Below are 22,781 nucleotides of genomic sequence, written 5' to 3' on the forward strand. Positions count from 1 at the left end.
TCTGGCAGTGAATTTCAGGATCTCATCTCCAAGCATCTTTCCCGAGACCACAAAAGCAACCTGTCAGAGCTCAAATGCAGCTCAGATCTCCTGAATTCTGCAGTCATTGCTTTAAGCAGAGGAACACCATTTCTAAATGTAAACAGATAAACTCTTCTGAACAGTTCTGGCACAAATCCTCCATGTCAACAACAGACTTGCCATCCCATTTGCTGCTGCTAATGCCTGTGTCCAGGGTCACTTCTGGATTTGCTTTGCATAGAGGGGAATTAAAATCTTCTCTGTGCCTTTCCACAGATTCCCTGGGTAACTGCCAAGAGCAAAAGAGGCAGACCCAAGGTTGTTCTCATCTCTTTGTACAAGCCAAGACAATTTTGGTAATATTTTCTACTTATACCCATGAAGTCTCTAACCAGTTTATCATCCTCCTAGGATGCTCTTATATCAGCATATTGAGACAGTCCATCCAAATCAACTGTTGCTTCACTTGAAGTGTAGGCGTTGGCAGCTGAAGTATCACGGACAGGTCCTGCTTCTTGGAGATACTGACTCAGAACACTAACGCCATTAGTAGGACATAGTGATCTAAATGGAATAGGTCCATAGTGACACCACATATCAGTTTGTGACCTTACTGAGGCACCATTATCCAAAATCTTCCACTGCTGCTTTAAATTTAAAACAGCAATTAAAACTTGTAATAATGTCACCTTGCCTTCTGCTAGTACTGTTGGGTTTGGTATTCTTTTACTGCATAGCACTAGAGAGAAGTTAGAGTACTTTGCACCTCAGTATAGCATCAGTAGTTGACATCCCTTACTTCTACTGAAGATCTCTGTTTTTCAGTGCTTCTGACGCTTACGAAGCATCCATTCCACATCCCTCTCCAGATACTCCTTGTAACCCTCCTCTGAAGTTAGTTTTCCTGGTGACACCTGCATCGGCCAGGAGAGTGTTATCTTCAGATTGTCCTTTGCTGAATACTGCTTACAGCCTTCCCTGGGAGCAAACTGCTGTTCAGATTCCTGTAACAGTGTTGGTCCTTAAATGGTCTCAGATTTTCTTCTAATCTCGTTAGCCATCTTGTCTATTCTCATCTGCTTAGCGCTGGGGAAACATAGTCACACAAACTGGATGCTGATCCAGGGCTTTTGCTTTATTGCTCTGACTTGAACAATGCAGCCACTTTGTTCCCCTGTTTATTTACAGCCTGGGCCAGCATACGTAAGGTCACCACATTTCTTTGCAAAGCGTGCCTCAACCTGAATATTCAGTGTGGCAAACAACCTAACCTGCCTCACTGGATTTCAGGGTAATGTTTTCATCAGTCCTTGTTTTATGTATTTTTTTCAGCTTTGTTTGCTTTTCCACTAAAATCCCCCCCCTTTTTTTTTTCTCCTCCTAGCACCAGAACTTCTGTCTTCCATTTTTCCTTTCTTTTTCAGACCATTTGCTTTATTTGCTGCTTACTCTGTCAGGGAAGGAGATCCACCTACAAATCTGTCTGTCCCTCTTCCATCCCTGCCATCACTGACAGGGGAAGGAAGAAGCATTGCTGTTGGTTTGGTAGAGATTGTACTTGTCTGTGTCTCTGTGGCCATGCTGGCCTTTGGTTTGTGTCTTTCCTCCTCTCTGCTCTCAGAAAGGGCTCTGCAGAAAAAGTCTGAAGCAAGCAGAATAAAACAAACTTCTGAAAATAGATGATCTGTTGAAGGAGTGAGCTGGTGAGTGCCACCAACTGCTGTACCCAAGCTGGCCATTTAAACCCCTCGATCTTCATGTTTTTTCTCAGTGGCACTGTTTCTCACATTGTCACAAGAAGTCAGTTGCAAAATGAAAGACGATTTCAAGAGTTTTCAAGCTTTGTACGTGTAAACTTCATTGCTGTCACACAGAGTTTGGGGGGAGGAAGCTCAAGGGTCTGTTTGCACAGTTAGTAGTAAGCTAAGTTATTCATTTATAACTTACCACCTGCTATGGAATAATTCACAGGTTATGTACTTAGTGCTAAGCACACCCTTGTATAAGGTAGTTTGGGAAGCGTGTTACCTACCCCAAACACACTAAGAGCATTTGCATGAAGAGTTAGTGTGGAGTAATTAGGACGCTGTAAATTCTCCTCTATGTACAGACAAGTTCTCACTTGTTTCTGTTGTATAGAGCAGGATTTGAGAAATGAAAAGTAAAGGTATTTCTCTGCACTGGGAAAGTTAATTCAGGTTTAAAGTACAGTATAGTGCAGTATCTTGCTAAGCTACCCTCTGTGTGGCTGAGTGTACTTCAAGCACAACTCAAGCAGTTTACCTAGCGTTTCATAGGAAGTCTAGGGCAAAGTGAAGACTGAATCCTTCTCTCAGATCTCTCCGTAGTTGCATCAAGATCCTATTCCTTCCATCATATATTTTTAAAAGCTTGTGCAAGCCACATAACTGCTATTAATTTTGCAGTTTGCACTCCAGTGGTGCTCAGAGTGGGAGCCATGTGTGTCTGGCAGGAAGGAAGGGAGGTGTGCTAACAACACTGGAGACAGCAGCTTGCTCTGTATTATAGCTGTGACCCATGTTTTGCCTGGCACGATGCCCTCATGAATCAAAAACTTGTAGTAGTTGCAAAGTCAGGATGCTTCTCAGGTGTCCAGCAGACTTTATCAGTCAGCCTCAGGGTGAGGAAGGTTCAGTCATCAATGTCAGTTCAACAGAGAAGTTCTTTTCAAGGTTTACTAAGACTTTTCAGCTTGTTTTTTTCACTTTGTGTTTCCCCTGTAGCCTGTGCTTTCTGGCAGTCTGTACTGAACAGCTTGAGCTCTATTGCAATGTCTTTAGGAACTGGTGACACTCTGTGGAAATACTGAAGGACAGTCTATTTTGAAATAAGGTTTCTTGTAATCTATTTTGCTCCATTTCTTTGTTATGCAAAAATGTTAATGAAGAAGAATGTGCCTTAATCTACTCCCATTTCTTAGCAAAATTATAATCTGTTTTTTTTTTTTGTGTGTGTGTGTGTTAAAAGAAACAATTCATTATTGTGCAAATGATTTTGATTTTGCACTTGGATTATTATAATTTCATTGAGGAATAAGCAACAGGAGCAGGTGAGCTCGTGAGCCTTGAGTTGGTGTTTTTATGCAAATATCTTGAGGATGAAGGGAAAGGACAAAGGAAGAATAATACTGAGGAATGTATGTTGGGCACAACTTACAAGCAGCCTGTTTTCATACAGTTGTCTGGTCATCATTGAAGTGTTTATGTTGTGAAAACCAAAATATATATGCCTCAGATTATTCTGTACTAAAGTTTCTGCAGCAAATGTGATGACCGAGGGCTTTCAACAAAGCAGTGTTCATAAAGTCTATTATAGGGCTTGCTGAAAGGAGTCACCAGATTATGATCGATACTCAAGTACAGCAGGAGAAAATAAGTCACTTTTCTCTACTAAAGCCTGATTCAGATCTGAGGTATGCACATATTTTTCTCACTGAAGCCATGTGAGAGTAATGTGGATGCTTTGCTTCTAAGACTGAATTTTAGTGTGTGAAATCTGTACAGGGTTTTTGTTTCATCAAATGCATGAATTCCTGGTGCATTCATATCAGAGAGAAAATACTTTGTTGAATGTTTTTATTCTTTTTTCTCTTTTTGTTTTCAAAAAAAATTAAAAGCAAAAATAGCTTGAACATTTTCAAGGCCAAATTTTATACACTATGGAAACACAATGTTTAGCATACTGTTCACAATGAAAGAGATTTCTGTCTTAAAAGAGAAAGCATGCAAATGTTGTTTACAATAACAGTATCTGTATGTGCATAGAGACATAACAAATACCTTTGGCATTAGCACAGAAACAATTTGCTTGGGATTCATCTTCTACACTCCAATAGAATCATTAAGGCTGGATAAGACCTCCAAGATCATCTGGTTCAACTGTCCCCCAACCACCAATAATACCCGCTAAACCATGTCCCTCAGCACCGCTTCCAACCTTTTTCTTAAGCACCCCCAGCAACTTTCCCTTTGTTAGAGTACAACTTAAACTATCCCTGCTTCTTTCTTTCAGAATTTAGTTTTAAATAACATATTTTGAAGGCATTTTTGAAGTACGTATTCCAGATAGTCCAGAAGAATGAATGTCTCAAATGAATGGCTGAACGTCAGCCTTAACAAAAGAAAAACAAACACAACTGTTTTTGAGATGGATCAGTTCTCCAAACTAGATAGTTTATGACTCAGACGAGTGTGACAGCGTGAGAATGTGTGGCTAGCATAGGCATCAGAAAATAAGGCGTAAGGTAGCATTTCAGATCTGAGATCAGTTTTAAGGGTAGTGTGAAGGTGTCTGAAGACTGGATGAGGCCATACAAGTTCACAGTGCCACCAGAACTGTTCTGTCTTCTCCTTGACTGAGCCACAAGGCTCTGACGTGTGCCTGCCGCTGGCCCTACTTCCCATGTGGCTGTAGAGTTAAGTTTCCTCTGAGCTTATAATAGTACCAAATAATTGTAAGTATTTTAAATCCTTTCTACCTTCATGTTTCAAATCAAGCTAAGTTCAAACCAGTCAAAGTATTTTTTTAAAATACAAACAACCTTCAACCTGCAAAGGTAAATGCTAACTTCTGGTTCGATAGCAGCCATATAGTTTCTGTTAATGTCTCCTTCTCACTTCCCTGGGGAACAGTTACTTTTAAAGGTACCTTCAGTTTATTCCAGTTTGATTTGTCAATAAATGTGAACCTGTTGTATTCAGTGACAGCTGGTTTAAGTTCTCATTTAGCACAAATGAGTTGGTAGAAGTCACAGTGAAATTACTTCTATGCTGGTAGGACAATAGCTATGATTTTTCTAAACTGTAAGAAAGTCTGGTATAGCCTTACAAGCTAGGTGGAAAGTGGCTATCAGAGACTGCAATAAATGAGGCACAAATCAATACACCTTTCACTTGTGCAGAAAGGAAGAAAAATTCAGTCCAAAAGCTGGATTCAGTCCAGCTTCTTCAGCTAAGATGTAATTCTAGTGACGTACAGAAGCAGAGCACAAACAAAACCTTTTTCTTTTTAATACTGAAGCAAGCAAGATAAAATAAACACCCTAATTGCCAGAGAGTTCTTATAATTAATCTTATAATTAATTATACTGGAAAGTTTTTCGAAGACAGCGTGCCCTCCATAGTCTGAGAAAGACGGTCACCCCAGTGTTAGTGAAAATTCCTCCATAAAGGAGAGGCAAACCTGTATGCTACTGGACTCTTTGATTTCCATGTTTTTACACCATTTTGTATATGTGATTGCTCCAGCAGTGTTAATGGTATCAGAAAAGCTTAGCACATAACTCTTACATTTGGACACAAGTTTTGGACTGCAAGGTATGCAATGACAACCAAGTCCAGCCCCACTATAGCTTGTATCAGTAAATGTGGGATAGAAGTGTTTGTCACCTAGCTATGAAAGCCTAGCAGAAAGACTGTCGATTTGACTGGGAACACGCTGTCTCTGGATTGCAAGCAGGGAGACTTTGGATGAGATTGTGGAGTTAATACTAACTAGAATCTGTGCCTTTTGCAGTGTCACAAAGATGAGAAGTTTGACAAACTCTCTTCCTTTGTATCTGTTATCCCCAAACATTGTCACTTGTTCTCAGGGACTTGGATGTAGGCAGCTGTACGAATGGCTTGATCTCATTTGTCTTGGAGATTATGCTAGAGCATAATATGGCTCGGACACGCATGTTTGTTGGGAGCGTATGGTCCGTTTCTCCAGCCTTTAGGACTAGCCTTGAGGGCAGTTAATTCTCATGTCTTGCTAGAAGCCTGTTGATGTAGTTAGGCTGGCAGTGTGCTGTAAAGAGAAAACTTGGAAAGAGATAGGTGAATTAACCCTTAGTGCACCTCTCCATGCCACGCCCTTGCTGAGCTGGTCATTTAGCTCTTTATGTTAGTTTGTACAGTATTGCATGGCTTAACTTACAGTGGCCCAGCTTACAGAACAGGTATACACGATGAAAGCATGTAGGTCTTGTAACAAATGTTCTTTGGAGTCTCTACAGGAGCCCTTTCAAGGCAGAAATCTTTAAAGATTTAATTGGACTTTCCATTTCATCAGAGCTGACGTTGTTCTGGGAGGATATAATTGTTTTACTGGAAGGGAACAGGCAACTTGCCACAAAACGAAGCTGCAGATCTTAAATAAAAGTTTAGCTATACAAAACCTCTTGAAATGTGAGCAAGATTTCCTGAGCAATCAGAAAAGCATATTAGGCATTAGAAGATTTTAAAAATCAATAGAGACATTCTGTTGTAGATACTCTTAAGAGAAAAATAAGTATATCAAATTGATTATTATTAATGTATTTTTGAGATTTTTATCTTTATCACAGGGTACTTTTTTGAAAACCTGAGTTGGTTTTAGTAGTCCATAACACTCATTTCCCTGTAACATTCCACAACATTCATTTCTCTTCATTCACAACATATGTCTCCCTTACTGTCCTCCTCTCAGGTCTGCCCCTGGTGGGCCAGGCCAAACCAGTTGTATTTCCCCTTGCTTTCCTCAGCTGTGGAATTTCAAGAGGAAAGGCACGCTGCTTTAAAAAGCTTTAGAACACATGCAGATCTCAAGAATCCAAACTGTGTCTGGTAGAATTATCTTGCTTGCGGTACAAATTGGTTTAGTCTAGAACAGTTGAATGTAAGGTAATCTTTGTAAAAAGCATGACAACAAGGATTTTACAAGCAGTGAACTGTTGCCCACAAACCTTGCTCAAAAATAACAACAGAAGTTCAGAGCGGAGTAGTTCTTGAAGGACATGCACATTTTCTTTGTAGAATTTGTACCCTTATTAATGACAATGCTAGGGGAAAGAGGGAGCTCGGGAGCCTGCTCTCAAAGACTCCCTTCTCAAGTCAGCAGGAGCACTGCATATGTATTCTTCTTTGCCACCTTCCTTACTTCATCTGCTCTACGCTGCAGCCTGGATCATAGCGAATGCCTGGCTCAGAGGGCTGCATCCGCATACATCTTGTCTTCTGCTTGGGCAGAAACATAAACAGCTGCATCTGGACTCTTCTTCGTTAAGCTGCCAGATAAACAGTGCTAATGTTCCTGACACTCAGAAAACTGGCTTTGAAGGTCTGCAACATACTCGAAGGAGTTTTTGTTGGAACTGTGTACTTAATGGAAAATTTGCCTTAGAGATGAGTGCAAAAAATGGAGTGCGAGCAATCTGTTTTAAGTCTAGGTAGGGAATCAGACCATATGAATAAGAAGAGATATTGAGCAGAGTATGAAGAAAAACACTCGGCAAACAAACAAAAAAGCATGCATGTCTGTTGAACTGAAGAAATTTTACACAAAAAATCCTCTTCTGTTCACATTGTACTAACAAAATGGAAGATGGAATCATTCAAATTATGAATGTATTTTCTCTAAGACACCTGTTGATCTGAGACATGGATAAGACAACTGAGTAACTGGTCTCAGTGTCATCAATGGTACACAGAAGGATAGGAGAGGATCAGTTCTTGCAGTGCAGGAACTGATGGATAAATTGCATGTAGGAAAGTAGAGGGGTTTCTTGAGACCTCACAGGCTCTCAAATTGTACAAAGAAAACGCCCCTGACTGCTGTGAATTTCCATGTGGTTTTGCTCCAAGCCTGGCTCTAGCCCTGAACCACCTGTGGATGGGAGCAAGCTGAGGAACAACTGCACTGCAGTGGGGCTGCAAGTTGTACCTCCGAAGTATTGGGATGCTTTAGGAAATGAAGGACAACTTCCAACTGTACAGGAAGAGTTTAGGATTTACACCTCCCTTGTTAACAGACTAGTGGAATTGAGGATTCAGTGATGTCATAAGGTGCACTAACACAAAGCTTGATGATTTTTAGTGTCCCATCTATGCCTAAGAAGGCTCCAGACCATGCTTTCAGTTGTACCATTCTGGAAGAGGTAGGGGAGAGATGGCCCACAGGGAATGTTCTGTCACGGGGACTTCCTACGATGATAAAAATCTGCTTGAAAATATCTGCATTGCAGCAGCCGTTTTCAGTCAGAAGAAGTGTTGTCTGCTGAGGAGCAGATCTCATGTTGCCATCACACTGGTTTTTTCCCTCTTTATTCCTGGCAAAACTTTTGTGGAAGTTTTAGATGAAATGGATTTAATAATTGAGCAGGTCCAGATTCTACCATCCTGGCTCATTAAAATACCACTTTGAGAACTGTCCTGGTGAAACTAGTGAGACTGCTCCTGGAGTGATGTACAAATAATGACTAAGTAAGGGTTTCAGAGTCATTCTTTATATTTACAAATAAATCAGAATACTGCATTTTTTGGCAAGTGCAGTTAGTTGGTTGACTGGGTAGTGCAGAATCTGTGTGACATGACTATTTTTGGATTTGTTTTTGACAGTATATTGTAATTCTTGAGAGATTTTTTTATTGCTTCATGCCAAATAATATGCAAATATTGTGCTGGAGAATGCTCTTACATAAGCCCATGGGATGTGATTCTCACCATACAATGATTCATATAAACTTACAGGGCTGTCAAACTCATTCAAAGGCCCTGGCATAACATGACTATAAAATGCATTTTTTTTTCATTTTTTTGCCTCTGTCTCCCTCTTCATTTTGAGGTGTTTTTGTTGTTGTTCATTCGTTTGTTAAGACCTTAAATTACTGAGTGCTGTTAGCTGTGCTTCTAGGCACTTCAGTAAATTGTTGACTAGTTTCTGCCAAGTTTTCAAATAACTTTTTGTTTCAAGTTATTCGGATATTTAGATTTTCTCTGTGTATACTGGGATGATACCAGCATCACCTGCAGCAAAATACTCATGAAAAATAAACATTAAAGAAAAACCGCATATAAAAGTCTTCACTGTATATAGCGTAGTCTCAACTGCATGGAAATTATCACTAAATTTGATGTATCTTGTGAAATCTCCTTTTAGGACCAAGTTCCCCTTTTGCTGAAAGCAAAACAATTTGGCCTATTTGGCATTCAAGTTAACTTTGAAATGTGGAGTTAACTTTTTTTGTTTTTTAAATATATTGACCACAATGATTTTTATCAAGCTGTTGGGAAGCTGCAATTTGAGAAGTGTAAGGCTTCCATAAAAAACAAACACCTTGATGTACATGCACGCGCATTTATTATTATTTTTTATTGTGAGAGAAGTGGAAGATGACTGACTCTTAATGTGCTTTTATGCTGCTGTTTTGTATCATTTGTGTGTGCCGGGCCAGTGTCCTGTCTTTTTGAAGGTCTGTTCAGCTTCTTCTGGTCTTCAACAGAAAAGCAAATCTTGCAAAATGAATGTAACGTCTGCATGCTGTTATTTGCCTTATGTCACACATTTTTTTTTTTTTACCTTGATTGCTATTAAATGATTTAGATTTAATACAGTAAAAGCATTGAACTGGTGAGTGGAAAACATTAAAAAAAAAAGAAAAAAGAAAAAAAAAAAGCTGTTGGTTCCCTGTGGAATGTACAGTCCTAGAAAGTTTGGCCAGCATCAGAGGCTTTTCTTTCTTTTCCCAGGCAAGTCCTTCTTCAACCCGAACAGGCCGTTCTTTACAGCCCTGTTATCTTGATGGTATAACAGTAACAATAACACGGAGACACTGGGGAAATTTGGAGAGCTTCAGAACATTAAAAAAAAAAAAAAAAGTTACTAACTGAAAAAAAAACTCAAACCTCCACACAGTCGGGGAGGATTGATACACACAGGACAATCAGAGGATAAGAAGACCTGGAATCTGTGGTCAGCATGATTAACTCTGCATTTGGAGCTGCAACCCACAGGAGATTTTCTGACCTAATTTGTGGTAGAATTGTTTGGAATAAAGTGGTTTAGAGAATGTCCTCCTCACTGCAATGGGTCTGTTTGTACAAGGATTCTGTGTGTTGTCAGTACCCAGCTTGCTTTCCAGCATCACATTACGGTTGGCTTCTCAAGCTGTCTGGACTTACTGTGGGTTTGAGTAAACAACAAGTTTGTAGTACTCCCTATTTTTGCATTAAGTATGCCATTAATGGTTGTAAAAATTGGTAGTTCTGGTTAGAACCTGGGTGGCAGTACTTCAAATTGTGGTACATATTTCAGCCTACAAATGAAGGAACATCTCAAACCACCCGCAGAGCATGCCAGGAGAGCCACAGAGTCCTTGCTAAACAACTCTTGTGGCATCAGGTGGAATAAGTACTCCCTCATTTCTTTCCTGAGGGACTCATGACATAAAAATGTATTTCTCCCTCTTCCTGCAAAATATTTCTCAAGTGATTACGGTGGCAGAGGAAATTGCCAGTATGAGCAGTGTTCTACAGAAGAGAAATGTGGGATGTAGTCAACAGAGAGGCGTGGTGGCAGAGGTTACCACTTTCACATCCTGGCCCACATCCATATCATAAAATTCTCCCATCAGGCTCAGAACATTTCTATTGAGGTAGTGGGGCGTGGGCAATTCATATCACAGTACTGGGCTGTTTCTTAGCTGATTTGCAGCAACATTGCAATGGTAAGGTCCATCTTCTGGGTTCTTGGTCGCCACTCACTGTCTTTCCTTTCCTATGCATTTGAGGTACCTCAAGAAGGTAGAGTAGCCAATTGCCTTCTATCTGCACTTGTCTGGGAGAAATTTCTTCCAGAATGTCTTTTTTTTTTTTTTTTTTTCCTCCCTCTACTTCCAAACCCCTTTACTGTTGAGAATCAGCCTGAGGTGTCTGTTTTTATACCTGTTGTGGGAATTCACTTGCAAGGACTTTGCCCTACTGTCTGCCATTTCAATTTAGGCTTTCTTCCATGCATCTGGTATTCTTTTTGTCTCCTAGCTATACAGAAGAGCAAACAATATTTATGTGCTTCTGGCAGCATTTTAATTTCTCCTTGGAAGAAAACCATTAGTCAGGAGTTCGTGAAGTCAGGAAGACACTAGTATTGCCTTGTACTGGGAATTCTACAACACATGACTGAATATATAGGGTTTTCATCATGGCTGAAGTTTAATTTACAGCTTTTGGTTTGCTACCAAATCTTGTGCCTTAGTATTATTAGGATAGAGCTAGAAATCAGTAATGATTCTTTATATTACCTGAGGTCTTAAAAGCATCATAAGACAGTTTTACTTGAAGAATCTTGTGGTTAATAGAGGGAATAAGCCAGAAACCATTTGCAGACATTTTCATGTCACAAGCAGATCTGAAAATTATATTCAACCTATTCACTATTGAACTTATTTCACTGTTTGAAAAATATTTCCATAATATACACAAAGCTACACTTTAAAATTGTGAAGTTTCCTCCTGTTTAAAAGCTTTTGTGTGGCTGGAATGCCAGTCATAACTACATTATTTGCAGGTATTGCAGAGTGCACTTGGTGGGTTTTCAATGTATGCTGATGGATGGAAGAACCACACCAAGCCTGTGATATTTTGTGAATTCAGTATCAAGCTATGTTCATCAGACATGCCAGAATCTGAAGCATGCACCTAATGTCTGTAAGCTATCTCCTGCTATAGCATTGGTCTCTGATAAACTTGAATGGGATGTGGATGTGAAACAACAGCAGCAGAGAGGTAGGGTTTAGTTTCTCAGGACCATAACTAGACCTGATTGCATTTTATAGAATGAAAAGCAGACGGGAGTTCTGCTTTTACAGAGTGTAGTACTTACAGCAGTCTTGAACAATTAATTGTCATTTGGGCTTGTCAAAGCTTAATTGACTTTTCTTCTCACAGATATCCAGATTTCTAGAAAGCAGAAATGACCATGACTGCCAACAAGAATGCCAATGTCAACAGCAGAGCTGGAGGGAGTAAAGTGCCTCAGGACACTCTGGATAGGTAAGTGAACTGCAGGCTTTGTAGACTCTGAGAAAGGTTTGTTTGGAACAAACTTTGTTAAAAGATAAGCAAACTCTGTTCTGACAGCTTTGTTGGGCTGGGAGAAGTTTTTGGTAGGAAGTGGAGGAATTGAGGTATAAGAGATCCATTTCTGGCATATGTCTGTTGAGCTGCTGCTGCTCACTGGTGATGAAAACGATTGCAAGGAAGGACCTGTGTTAAAGGCATCATGCAGGCCTCAGGAGGCTTGGGCTAAATTTCTGGACTGTATGACTACATGCTTTTCTCCACTGCCAGTCACCAGTTTGTATTTTGTATCAGTTTCTGTCACATTTGCTCTACTTCATCTGCATTGACAGACAGTGTGGGAAGAGATTGCCTCCCATTGCAGGTCTGGCAGCAAGTGTGAAAGGGCTGAATGTAAAGTATAGGGATCTTTTTTTTTTTTTTTTTTTTTTTGCTTTGCTTATTTGTGCTCCTCTCTGCAGCATTAAGTCATTTATAGAGGAAGTAGATCAACTGTATCATTCACACCTAGGGGAAAGCAAGTGGCCCATCCCGTTATCATATGGCATTTTCCCCAAACTCAGTACTGTAGTCAAGGACACTTTTAAGTCCCCAAACCTGGCAATCCTGAGGGTACCAGTCTGTTTAAGACTAGACCAGAAAAGACAGTGGGTTTGCAGAAGGCTGTGATGTGATTACACACAGTGACACAGATACCTGTAAAATACAGATACCTTTCACTCATGAATTAGTAATATGAAATGGCAAAGAGTGTAAAGTCAGTTATTGCTCCCTTGTCCTTTATTTTACAATGATGAAAGACAGTGTTTTGAGGACAAGAAGTTTCCTTTGGGCATCTCTGCTTTGCAATATTGCTCTGGGATGCAAGCAAACAACTCATCTGCAGTCAACAAGTTCATATATCCTTGTCAGAAGGAGTCTCGTTCTTGGCCACAGCCTTTAGAAAATAATGCTGACTGGTTCAGCTTGTGGCCTTCACAGAGGACAAGCCCACCAGCTCCTCTTGGTCTGGGACTGACAGTTGCAAAACTCTTACTTTTATCTGCAGTCCCACTAGGACAGCCTTGGTATGCTTTGACTAGGAAAGTTTAAACAGCCATCTGATTAAAGAACCTGTGTGAATTAACCATTTGAACACAGGAGTAAAGTGCTAGAGTGAGTATGCCACCTTAGCAAAGTGAGCAGAAAGCAGAACACACTATTCAGTGTCTTTCTTCAAAAGCACAAAATGTTGATGTGTACCTTTGTCCCTGCTGTAGCACTTTATGCAGCTCTCCAGGGGATTCCTGCACAGGTATAACATCCTATTCTGTTTTGAAACTGTTCTGCATTGCCTTACCTAATAACATGTCAATATCTTCATTTTTCTTCTCTTTTGTCTCAAAACAAGACTTTAACCCCACTATAAACAAAATACAGGAGGAATGTGCAAATAACTTGCACCAATTTTATGGAGTCTCTGTACTGCAGCAATACCCTTATGGGGTATTGGACATAATGCCTGCCTCATTTCTGTTTGTCTAAGGAAGTTCAGAACTCTGTAAGGCTTTAAGTAGGCTTCAGTAAAATGGGATTGCATCCAGAAATGAATGTGGTAGAAGGGAAAAGCAATAGAGGTCTCATTTACCTGTTGGACACTTTGGGATGGAAGTGTGAGTTGTACCAGTGTAAATGAAATGCTCCAATCACCTTGTCTAGGCACAGCTGCAGCAGTTCCAGCCCTATTTCCGTGAGGGTGGCACACCTGGCAAGCTGTACCAAGGTTAAACCCAGCTGCCAGGAGTACTGTATGTGCATAGGAGGGATGTACTAGGAGAGCTTTGCAGTTTCAAATAAATTAGTAAAGACTGTGATTCAGGTGAGTAGATCACATAGTTACAGATTGATTTACTCACTTGAAAATGAAATGTCGGAGGCAAAAATTCCCCATCTTGGCAGCTGTCAGGTAGAATAACCAGCATAGATGGAGAAGTTTGGCGAGAGAGATCAAAGAGAGTTGGCTGCTGGTCAAAGAGAGCTGCAGGTCAACTTGAAAATGATGTCAAAATCCTGGCTTGGTTTGGCATACTCACCATTGTATTCTTAACTTTTCCAACCACAAACAATAAATATATATATATACATGTGTGTGTGTGTATATATATAAAAATTAAATTTAGAGATATTCAGGATGGAAGCAATGGAATGGATTTTCTTTAACAGCTTATTTTTTTGTTTTGTTTTTATTAAAGGAAAGTCTCTTTTTCATGGCACATCCCTGTTTTGTGTTTAAATACTCTGGCTTTGTTGGCAGTTTTGGTCATCTTTACATATTGCGTGCACATATGGCTGCCTTTATGTTGTTTTCTGTGACTAATCACCCATTTCTCTTTCAACTCTCTCTTACACCTTCCCTCTTGTCTGCATGCAGTATTGAATTACAATAGTTTCAGACAATTTTCCTGAGCTGGATGAAATGGCATCATCCTGATTACCAAGGGACAGGTTGACCTACAAAGTAGAGGTGAACTAATAATCACCTTAATTAATAATTTGCCTTAGGCAGAAATCTTGCCCTGGTGCAGTCTCTGCTGGTGACCTCCTTTGTGGCGTTGTCACACACCATTTCAGGGTCTAAACCTTTCATCAGGTTGATTTGCCTTTGCCTTTACTCCAGGTACTGTTCTTCTTTCACTTTTAAATTATGCAGCTGATTAAAGAAATAGATGACCTGCATCCATCCGAGTGTCTCTTGGTAGTCATATTATGCAACAGTAGCTGTGGTAAAGCTCAGTAGAAATGGGCTTGGTATCCTTGTACAGTTCTGTTGTGGTTTAACCCGGCTGGCAGCTAAACACCACACAGCCGTTCGCTCACCCTCCCCCCTCCCTCTCTGGGATGGGGGAGAGAAACGGGAAAGTGAAGCCGGTGAGTTGAGATAAAGACAGTTTATTAAGACAGGAATATAAGGAATATAAGGAATATAATAATAACAATAATAATAATAATAGTGATAATGATAATAGTATTAACAATAATAATGTGTAAGAAAACAAGTGATGCACAATGCAATTGCTCACCACCCGCTGACCGATGCCCAGCCTATTCCCGAGCAGCCGGCCCCCCACCCCGGCCAGCCACCCCTATATATTGTTTGGCATGACATCAGATGGTATGGAATACCCCTTTGGCCAGTTTGGGTCAGCTGTCCTGGGTCTGTCCCCTCCCAGCTCCTGCTGCACCCCCAGCCTGCTCGCTGGCAGGACAGAGCGAGAAGCCGAAAAGTCCTTGGCTTGGTGTAAGCACTGCTCTGCAACAATTAAAACATCAGCATGTTATCAGCGCTCTTCTCATCCTAATCCAAAACATAGCACCCTACCAGCTACTATGAGCTACTTAACTCTGTCCTAACTGGAACCAGGACAAGTTCCCAGTTTGTTAGTTTGTGCATTTGGGATCTCTTAGTTCAAAACTGTAGAAAACATAGAATAACAAGGGGGTGGGGAAAAGAAGGGGTGGCTAGAGGAATTTCTAGAGGCATACACGTATGTGGATATTAAAAGCAGATCCCTAATGATATCTGGCATTCTCATGTCATTAATCATCCTTCCAGCAGTGCAGACAGGTCAGTGCTGGGAACTTGGATCTGGACTTGAGTAAACCTTGGACCTGCTCTTCTATTTTTATCTTTTCCATTCTTAATAGCTTAGAAAGTACAGTAGGATACTAAGTTATTGGATAATAGCTGTCAAATAAACTGTCTTTCCTTATCATCACCATCTGTTTTGATTAGAATTTATCAGAAAAAAGATTTTATAAGTACAAGCATGGACCTGAAGCTGAGGAAAATCTTTGAGTTTCATGACAAGTGAGGAGATGAATAGGTTGTCATGCACCGGTTCTCCATCCATTATTTTGCCTTATATGATCTTCTTCACCTGTCTTTGTGAAACCTGTAAGAGGATATTTGAGTCAGTCGTGGGGATTCTTCATTTTAGTCAGACTGTAAATCAGTGGAGTAAGTGCTGGTGTAATAAAAGGTAAAGGCTTGCAGGATTTATTGCAAACACGTTCAAAGATCCACTTAAACTGCACAGTCATTGTCTCCCTTTAGTACAGGATTTGACTAGAGATTTGGAAAACTGCAAATGTGCTTTCTGTATAATTTGTGGAGGTAGAATTTCAGTAAGGGCTGATACTGGCATAACACAGGTATATTTGTCTCCTGGTGGCTAAGGCATCTTTTCAGTGTTATTTTCTTGTCAGTCCTAGTTTTGGTGCAGTTTGTTGCTGCAAGATGCAAGGTGTGTTACAGTGATACAGTGTTGCCATCTTGTTGAAGTTGTGGAAAGTCTTCACTGGGAGGCAAGAGTAGATTGGCTGGTGACCTTCAGCCTGGAGAGGAGGGGAAGAAGTGGTAATAGAGGTCTTTGAAATTATGGGTGGAACAGAGATGGTGAATAGGGAAAAAAAAACTTTTTCAATTTAAAAACTAAAAGGCATTAAATAAACCAGGAGGAGTCAGGTTGAAAAGAAGGTACTTCCGTGCAGCATGTCTTTCAACAATGAAACTGACTGCTGCAGGAAGTTGTGGTTACACGAATTCATGGAAGAAAAAACTACCAAAGGCTTTTATCCACAGCAGCAAAATCTGTGAGGCAACAAGTCTTTAGCGTTAGGCTGGCTGAGTAGCACTGCGGCTCTTCTTATCCTTACTTCCTTCTCTAGACACCTGATAACGGTCTTGGGCAGTAACAGAGCCCGGGCTAGGGGTGCTCTTTGGCCCAACACAGTGGGAACATTCTAATGTCATCTGGAAGAGAAGCCCTTTATATGAAGCAAATACTAGAGCATTTGTGAAACAATTGTTAAACTTACCGAATGAGACTGGAACCCTAGCTCTCAGTGAACTCCAAAGACACAGCTTTAATCCTTCCTTGTGAGTCACTGATGTGAAAGGCAAGGAGCAGGAGGTTAGGAAAGCACCTTATGTGTAGCTGAAAGTGACTTAGCAATTCTGGCAAGAAGCAGCTCTGTGAAATCTTATTACCTCTTCAATGGGAGACAAAGGAGCTCACAGTGTGCAACAGGCGCGTGACTGTTTTGCGCCAGATGTCTTCTTTGTTTGACTGCACCATACCTAAGAGGATGGATGCAACTCTGAGGAAACCTTAAGAGAACACAAGGCAAAGAAAAGGCGTAACGGTGTTTGTATCTCCCTACAATGGCTTGCTTTTCTTAACAAATAATTCAATATTTATTTGGAGTCGACTTTGTGATTTATGCAGAATTTTTATTTGAATTCATAAATTAATTCATAAAGTGTTTGTCCTAATCTTGTGGTTGCTCCAGTGCAAAGTTAAATGTAGAAATGGCACCACCAGCTCTATTGACTTAAAAATCACACCAGTACTATATGGTATTAAAACAGGCCTACACTTATGTTTATGAGGTCATGCTCTGCTCAGCAAAATATAGGTTTCAAACTTGTAGTCTGTTTAGTCTAACAGGAAAAAAGAAAAAATTTCTGAACAAAACTAACTGGAAATAGAAAGACTGTGTTCCTGCTAGCTGGTGTTTCCCTGATACAAGCTGGGTCTGAATGAGGAACAGAATAAATATTAAGATGCATTTTTACTTAGGAAAGGTTTTTTTTTTTTTTTTGAATAAATTATTGTGGTGATTTTAGTAGTGTGTATATAAACAGACTGCCATAATCAGCTTGAACAAACATCTTTTTAGTTTAATGTCACTGGACTTGATTTGGGAATATAGCCAAAGCAGAAGCCAGTCTTTGTTTCAGTTGTGTGAAAGGACTATGTGGCTATTAGTCTGGGACAACTATGTCACTATAATCAGGTTAGTTTCAGCACGAGTTGGATTTGTGATGTGGGCTGCTGTCTCTCCACCCAATCTGCACAGGAGCAGTATGATTCTCACTGAATTGGAGAATCCTCTCCAGCTGGGCAGTTGTTATTTAATGACCTGACAAAGTGTAGGTGCTGATGTCCGCAGGCCATAGAGCAAGGCATCTGAAATTTGTACTAGCACAGGATTAGATCTGCAAATTGCTGTAAGCACAAAGTTGCAAGTTCTTAGTCTCAAAACATTCATAGAAGTTCCCCTTTCTAAATACTTTTTGTTGGATCTTTGAATCTAATTACTCTTGTGTGAGTAAAACTGAAATCTGGCCTGATGCTGATCCACAAAACTTTATTTTCAGTTCATTCTGTCTGCTTTAGTTTCCTGATATCTTTGAAGCGGTGACTTCTGTGCACAATAGCAATCAGATTTCCAGTAGGCTATCTTTGATCTCTGAGTTGCATCTCTCTTTTTGCCTGGAAAGAGCAGGAAATAACTGAGCTGGATACCCACAAACCTCTAAGTATAGGCTTTGGTTTTTATCTCCCAGCAGTGTGTGAGGCCATTTCAGCTGTCACCAACGATTTGTCAGCTCCATTAGTCTAATGCGCACTGAGATTTGCTTGTACTGGCTTTGTGGCTCAGACCTTCTTCAGAATTTAATTTAATGGGACAGAATTTTAATTGGTGGGAACTGGCTTATCTCCAGTGAAGGCGATGGAGATACACCACGTAATCCAAATGACTATCCAGACTTATACCTCTCCAGACGTAGCTACACAGTGTTTCTGCTTAATTATTTCTAGTTCTTTAAATTGTCACACAAAATGATGCCTTGTATTTCCCAACCAAGTGATCCCATGGGGTGAAGTTGTGCCCAAGTTTGTCATGAATCCAAGATTATTTGCTGCTCTTATAGGTAAAATCACTGTCTGAAATGCAGGGGGAAGGCTCATCAGGCTGATGCCCCCACCCGGTGCTGGCTCAGCCAGAGATCAGGTCTAGCCCTGCTTCTCCAGGGCCCCGGCTTTGCTGTAGCTATCAGCAGCTCTGTAACGGGGGCAGGTGCTCGCTGTCTGGAACAGCACATACCTGATGCTTGCTTCTTGCTTTGGGCTGTCACAGGTGATTCAGTCCTAGTCAAGCCAAATTCATCCAGTTCTACAGCAAAAATCTTTTTTTTTTTTTTCTAAGTAAAATTAATTCTTGTACATAATACATATTAATAAACCCAACTGAGATACTTTCTTTCCTTTGAAGAAAGAATTATGTGGCTGTGGCCTGGGCAGAAGACTAAGAAATATTTTGCCTTAGGAACTCAGACCTTGAAAGTTCTTAAATAAAAAGAATTTACACATGTCTGGCATTAGGTTTAGTGGATACTCTGCTGCTGTTGACACTCGAATGTGGCTGTCGGTTGTTCACTCTGCTGGCTTGTCCTGGGAGTGCTTATTCTCTTTCTTTCCATGGTAATTTTTTTCATTTTGAAGGTGATCTCATATCAGGAGAAAAACCTGTCTGTATAGGGAGAAGTGTCATCTTAGTAGAGGCAATGCCAATGCAGTAGTTGGTGGTCATATAGGAAGACTGGTTTGTGGATGCAGCTGTAGCACCTTTTGCTAACCAAGCATTTTGCTTGATGTTACCTCGTGTGTAAGAATGATTTTAGCCTCATAAAGTTTTAGTGCTTCTGCTATTTTAACTCTCCACCCCTAATAAATCAGAAAAAAAAAACAAAACAAAACAAAAAAAAACACACGAAGACCAAACACACAGTGAGTTTCAGCTCTGTGTTAAACTCTAGACATTGTCCATGTTTCTTGTCAGGACATTTACCCAGATGGAATCCAGTCTGCCTGTACTGCCAAATGAGGGATCTTGTGACTAATGCACAAGAGCTGTGTCCAGAGCCAGGCTCGACGCCTTGGGCAAATAGTCTCCATACTGTGACTGAGAGTGTGGATGGAGATAACTGCCTGTGGCCACCACCATGGAGCCCCGATCTTACCATAGGAAAAATATTATTAAAGCAGTAAGGTAAACAAAGTGGATTTTTTAGTATTTACCTTTTTTTCATGTGAATATGAATTTAGAACTTAGGATATTTCTTACATGTCTTGAGTTTTCTGAGTGGAGAGCACTGTGAAGAAAGTAGTAACTTGGAAATCAAAGTATGCATCTTCAGCTCCTGGGCATGCCACAAGAACTTTGTGTGCTCCCAGGCAGTCTGTGTGTTTCAGCCATCCTAAAATGGTGCAAACATTACTTTTTTCCTCTCTGTTTTTTTTTCTCCCTAACATATTTATGTTGTAAGTTCTTCAAAGTGTGAGACTCCCTGCGTTGTACCAAAACAACAAGGCTTTGGTCTTATTTGAAATTCCTGTGTGTACAATTTTCCCAATACTTACTATGTGTGATTGCCATTGTCTTAGCATAATTATGATATTCTCTCATCTCCTATTCTTTTGCTTACTAAGCATGTGTGTGGTGTTGCTTGAGTGATAGAAAAACTGCTTCTTTCCCTTTTGTGTATGGCTGCATTCAATTATGGCTTTCATCTGTAAGCAAAAAAAAAAAAAAAATTATGGGTGAACGGCTGTCTCTACCTGGGCACTGAAGTTCATCGAATGGTTTAAAGGAGTCTCCATAAAACATTAGCCATAGATATTATGTTCACCTAAACAACTCCTTGTACTTGGATAAAAATTTCTGGGTGGATGATGTGCACATCCCTGCGTAACAGAAAGTTTAGCGGGATGTTTGGATGCCACTGCAATTTGAGTTACAATGATGTGTCGTGGGAAAATATGCTGGTGTATTTGCTGCTGCCTCAAGTCAGTGCTGACATGCTCACCAAAACTCCATGAGTCACCCATGTAGACCTTGTTAGAGCATCAAAGGACCAGGGGTGTGAGTGCGGCCACGTGCTCCTGGGGCATCCTGGCAGGGCCAGGATCTTGTCTCCACCGCTGTGCATGGCTTGCGGCAGCAAGGCGCTCGGTGCTCAGCTGCTGAGATGCCTCCTCCTGCTGCTTGGAAATACTGGTGTGAATCTTGTAAGCTCTTGAATTTGTGAAACACAACCCATAGAAAACATTTATTGTTGCTTTAAAAAGGAGTCAAGTTTGAATAACTTTGATAGAGAGCTTGAGAATGGGATGAATCACTATTTAATCAAATTCTGCTAAGAGTAAGCAATATGTTAAATTATTGGAGACACAACGACAAGCCATTTTTTTTCATTTTCTTTTTGCCATTGAGGTTTAGAAAACAATACAAATCGGCTTCAGCCAAGCAACTGGGGAAACTGAATAACTGATGTGAAATCCATTAGCAAGTATTGTACTCCTTTAAAGCAGAAACAGCTTGAACTGTGCAGTTCACAAATTTTCAGAAGGTCGGTTCCCAGCAGCACAAACCTACCTCTGGTTCAGAAAAGAATACAAAGCTGTTATTTACCCGGTGAGGTTGGAGGTGCATTTGAGAGAGAGAGCTTGGGTAGCTCAGCCCTGATCTGGGCCATGGGAGATGGGAGGACGCTTGCTGTTATCAGGAACAGAGACATCGGCAGTGGGAACACATCAGAGCACTGACTAAAATGACCCTGGAATTGGGCAATGCTTGAATACAGGCTTTGACTTCGTTGTTGCCCATCATCTCTGTCAGAAGCGTTGGTGGAGTGCTGACTTGTGATGCTCTGAGACGTGTGATGTGCCCCCTTCCTTGTCCTGTTCAGAAGTGACCTCAGGGAGGTTGATCAGAGTATGTATGTTTGAAATCTCTTTAGCAGGGTTGCAGAAATACTCTTGCAACCGCAGTGGTCTAAAGATGTGAGAGAAGAGTGGTTTGTGAGTGGTTTGTAACAGCTTCTAATAAGATCAAGAGACAGAACTGAAAAAATGGACCTACTTTTGGACACTTTTCAGGCTTCCTCAGTTTGTGGCAAAAGCTAAAGATGGGGCATTTTGCCACAGTAATTCTATAGCTGGCTATTTTGTTTCATTTTAATTTTAGATGTCAGTTCAAGGAAGAATTCCGTACTTTAAGTGCACTTATCAGTCAAGCAGTTCACTTTTTCCCAGTTGGAAATTCTGTTAATGTATCTCTCCTATATGCATAGGGGGGGGGGAAACAAAACAACAACAAAAAACAGTTTTTGAGGGGGTGGGGGGAAAGATTGCATTTTCTTTCATGCACCTTCAGATCAATTTTGCTTTGTTATTATGTAAAGGCAGCAGGAACGTAGCCTAACTAATTCCCAGTGCAATTTAATTCTCATGGCACTTTTAATGCTTTGTTCTTTTATATGTGGAAATCATATGTCATCATTAAAAATACTTTTTCCCTTTTATCAAAGTTTATGTTTGCTAAAAACACTGGAAAATAATTTAAAAATGAAAGGAAACAAGTCTTTTAAAAAGCAGAGGTTTGTAATTGACAGGTTAGACTGAAAGCATGTTTAATGCAACTGTATTCTGCTACAGTAAAAAAACTGCTTAGACTAACACTGCAGTCCTTATTTATTTAATCACTGATGGTTTCTGTTTTTACATGAGTGCACACAGTAATACAAAGGCTTGAACTGACCTATTACATATATTTTTTGCAGCAAATTATTAGAACAGCATGGTTTTGAAAACTTTTCTCATGTCTTTCTAGTGCTTTTACTGCACTGAAATGTAGTAAGTAAAAGCAGTAAGCAAGATATATGCTAAAGCACTTAAGGGAGTCCCTATCAATGCAGCATCAGAAAATCAGATCAGGAGTCTTATGTGAATTTGTTTTTTTGGGGGGGTGATGATAAAAAGTTATTCAGAAGTCTACAGGGGATACTGCATAGAAACTGTGTGCATAACGTTTTAAAATTATCATGCCAAAGTTTCATTTCTTCTGGAGGAAGTTGTTCTTAGGAATGAAAATCCCATTGCCTTCTGGACCAGGGAGATGCTGGCGATCTCACTGAATCAAATATACAGCAAATATACAAGTCATGAGCTTTCCTAATGATGCTTTACGTTCCATGAATACACTGGCAAATGGGAGATGGCAGATAGCCTGTGTCCTTTCGAAACTGTTGGCAGAGAC

General features: G+C 40.3%; 1 protein-coding gene across 7 annotated transcripts in view; it reads left to right on the forward strand.

Moving 5' to 3' along the window:
• The window catches only part of DENND2B (DENN domain containing 2B), a 165,497-nt gene that overhangs the window by 67,046 nt on the left and 75,670 nt on the right, over positions 1–22,781 (forward strand). For all 7 annotated transcript variants that reach the window (XM_048069987.2, XM_066997293.1, XM_066997292.1 and 4 more), the window contains one exon: positions 11,724–11,828. In XM_048069987.2, coding sequence (XP_047925944.1) covers positions 11,749–11,828 — 80 coding nt within the window. In that variant the 5' untranslated portion in view covers positions 11,724–11,748. The remainder of the gene's footprint in view (positions 1–11,723; positions 11,829–22,781) is intronic.

Source organism: Anser cygnoides, chromosome 5 (assembly GCF_040182565.1).
Source record: "Anser cygnoides isolate HZ-2024a breed goose chromosome 5, Taihu_goose_T2T_genome, whole genome shotgun sequence".
Lineage (NCBI taxonomy): Eukaryota > Metazoa > Chordata > Aves > Anseriformes > Anatidae > Anser > Anser cygnoides.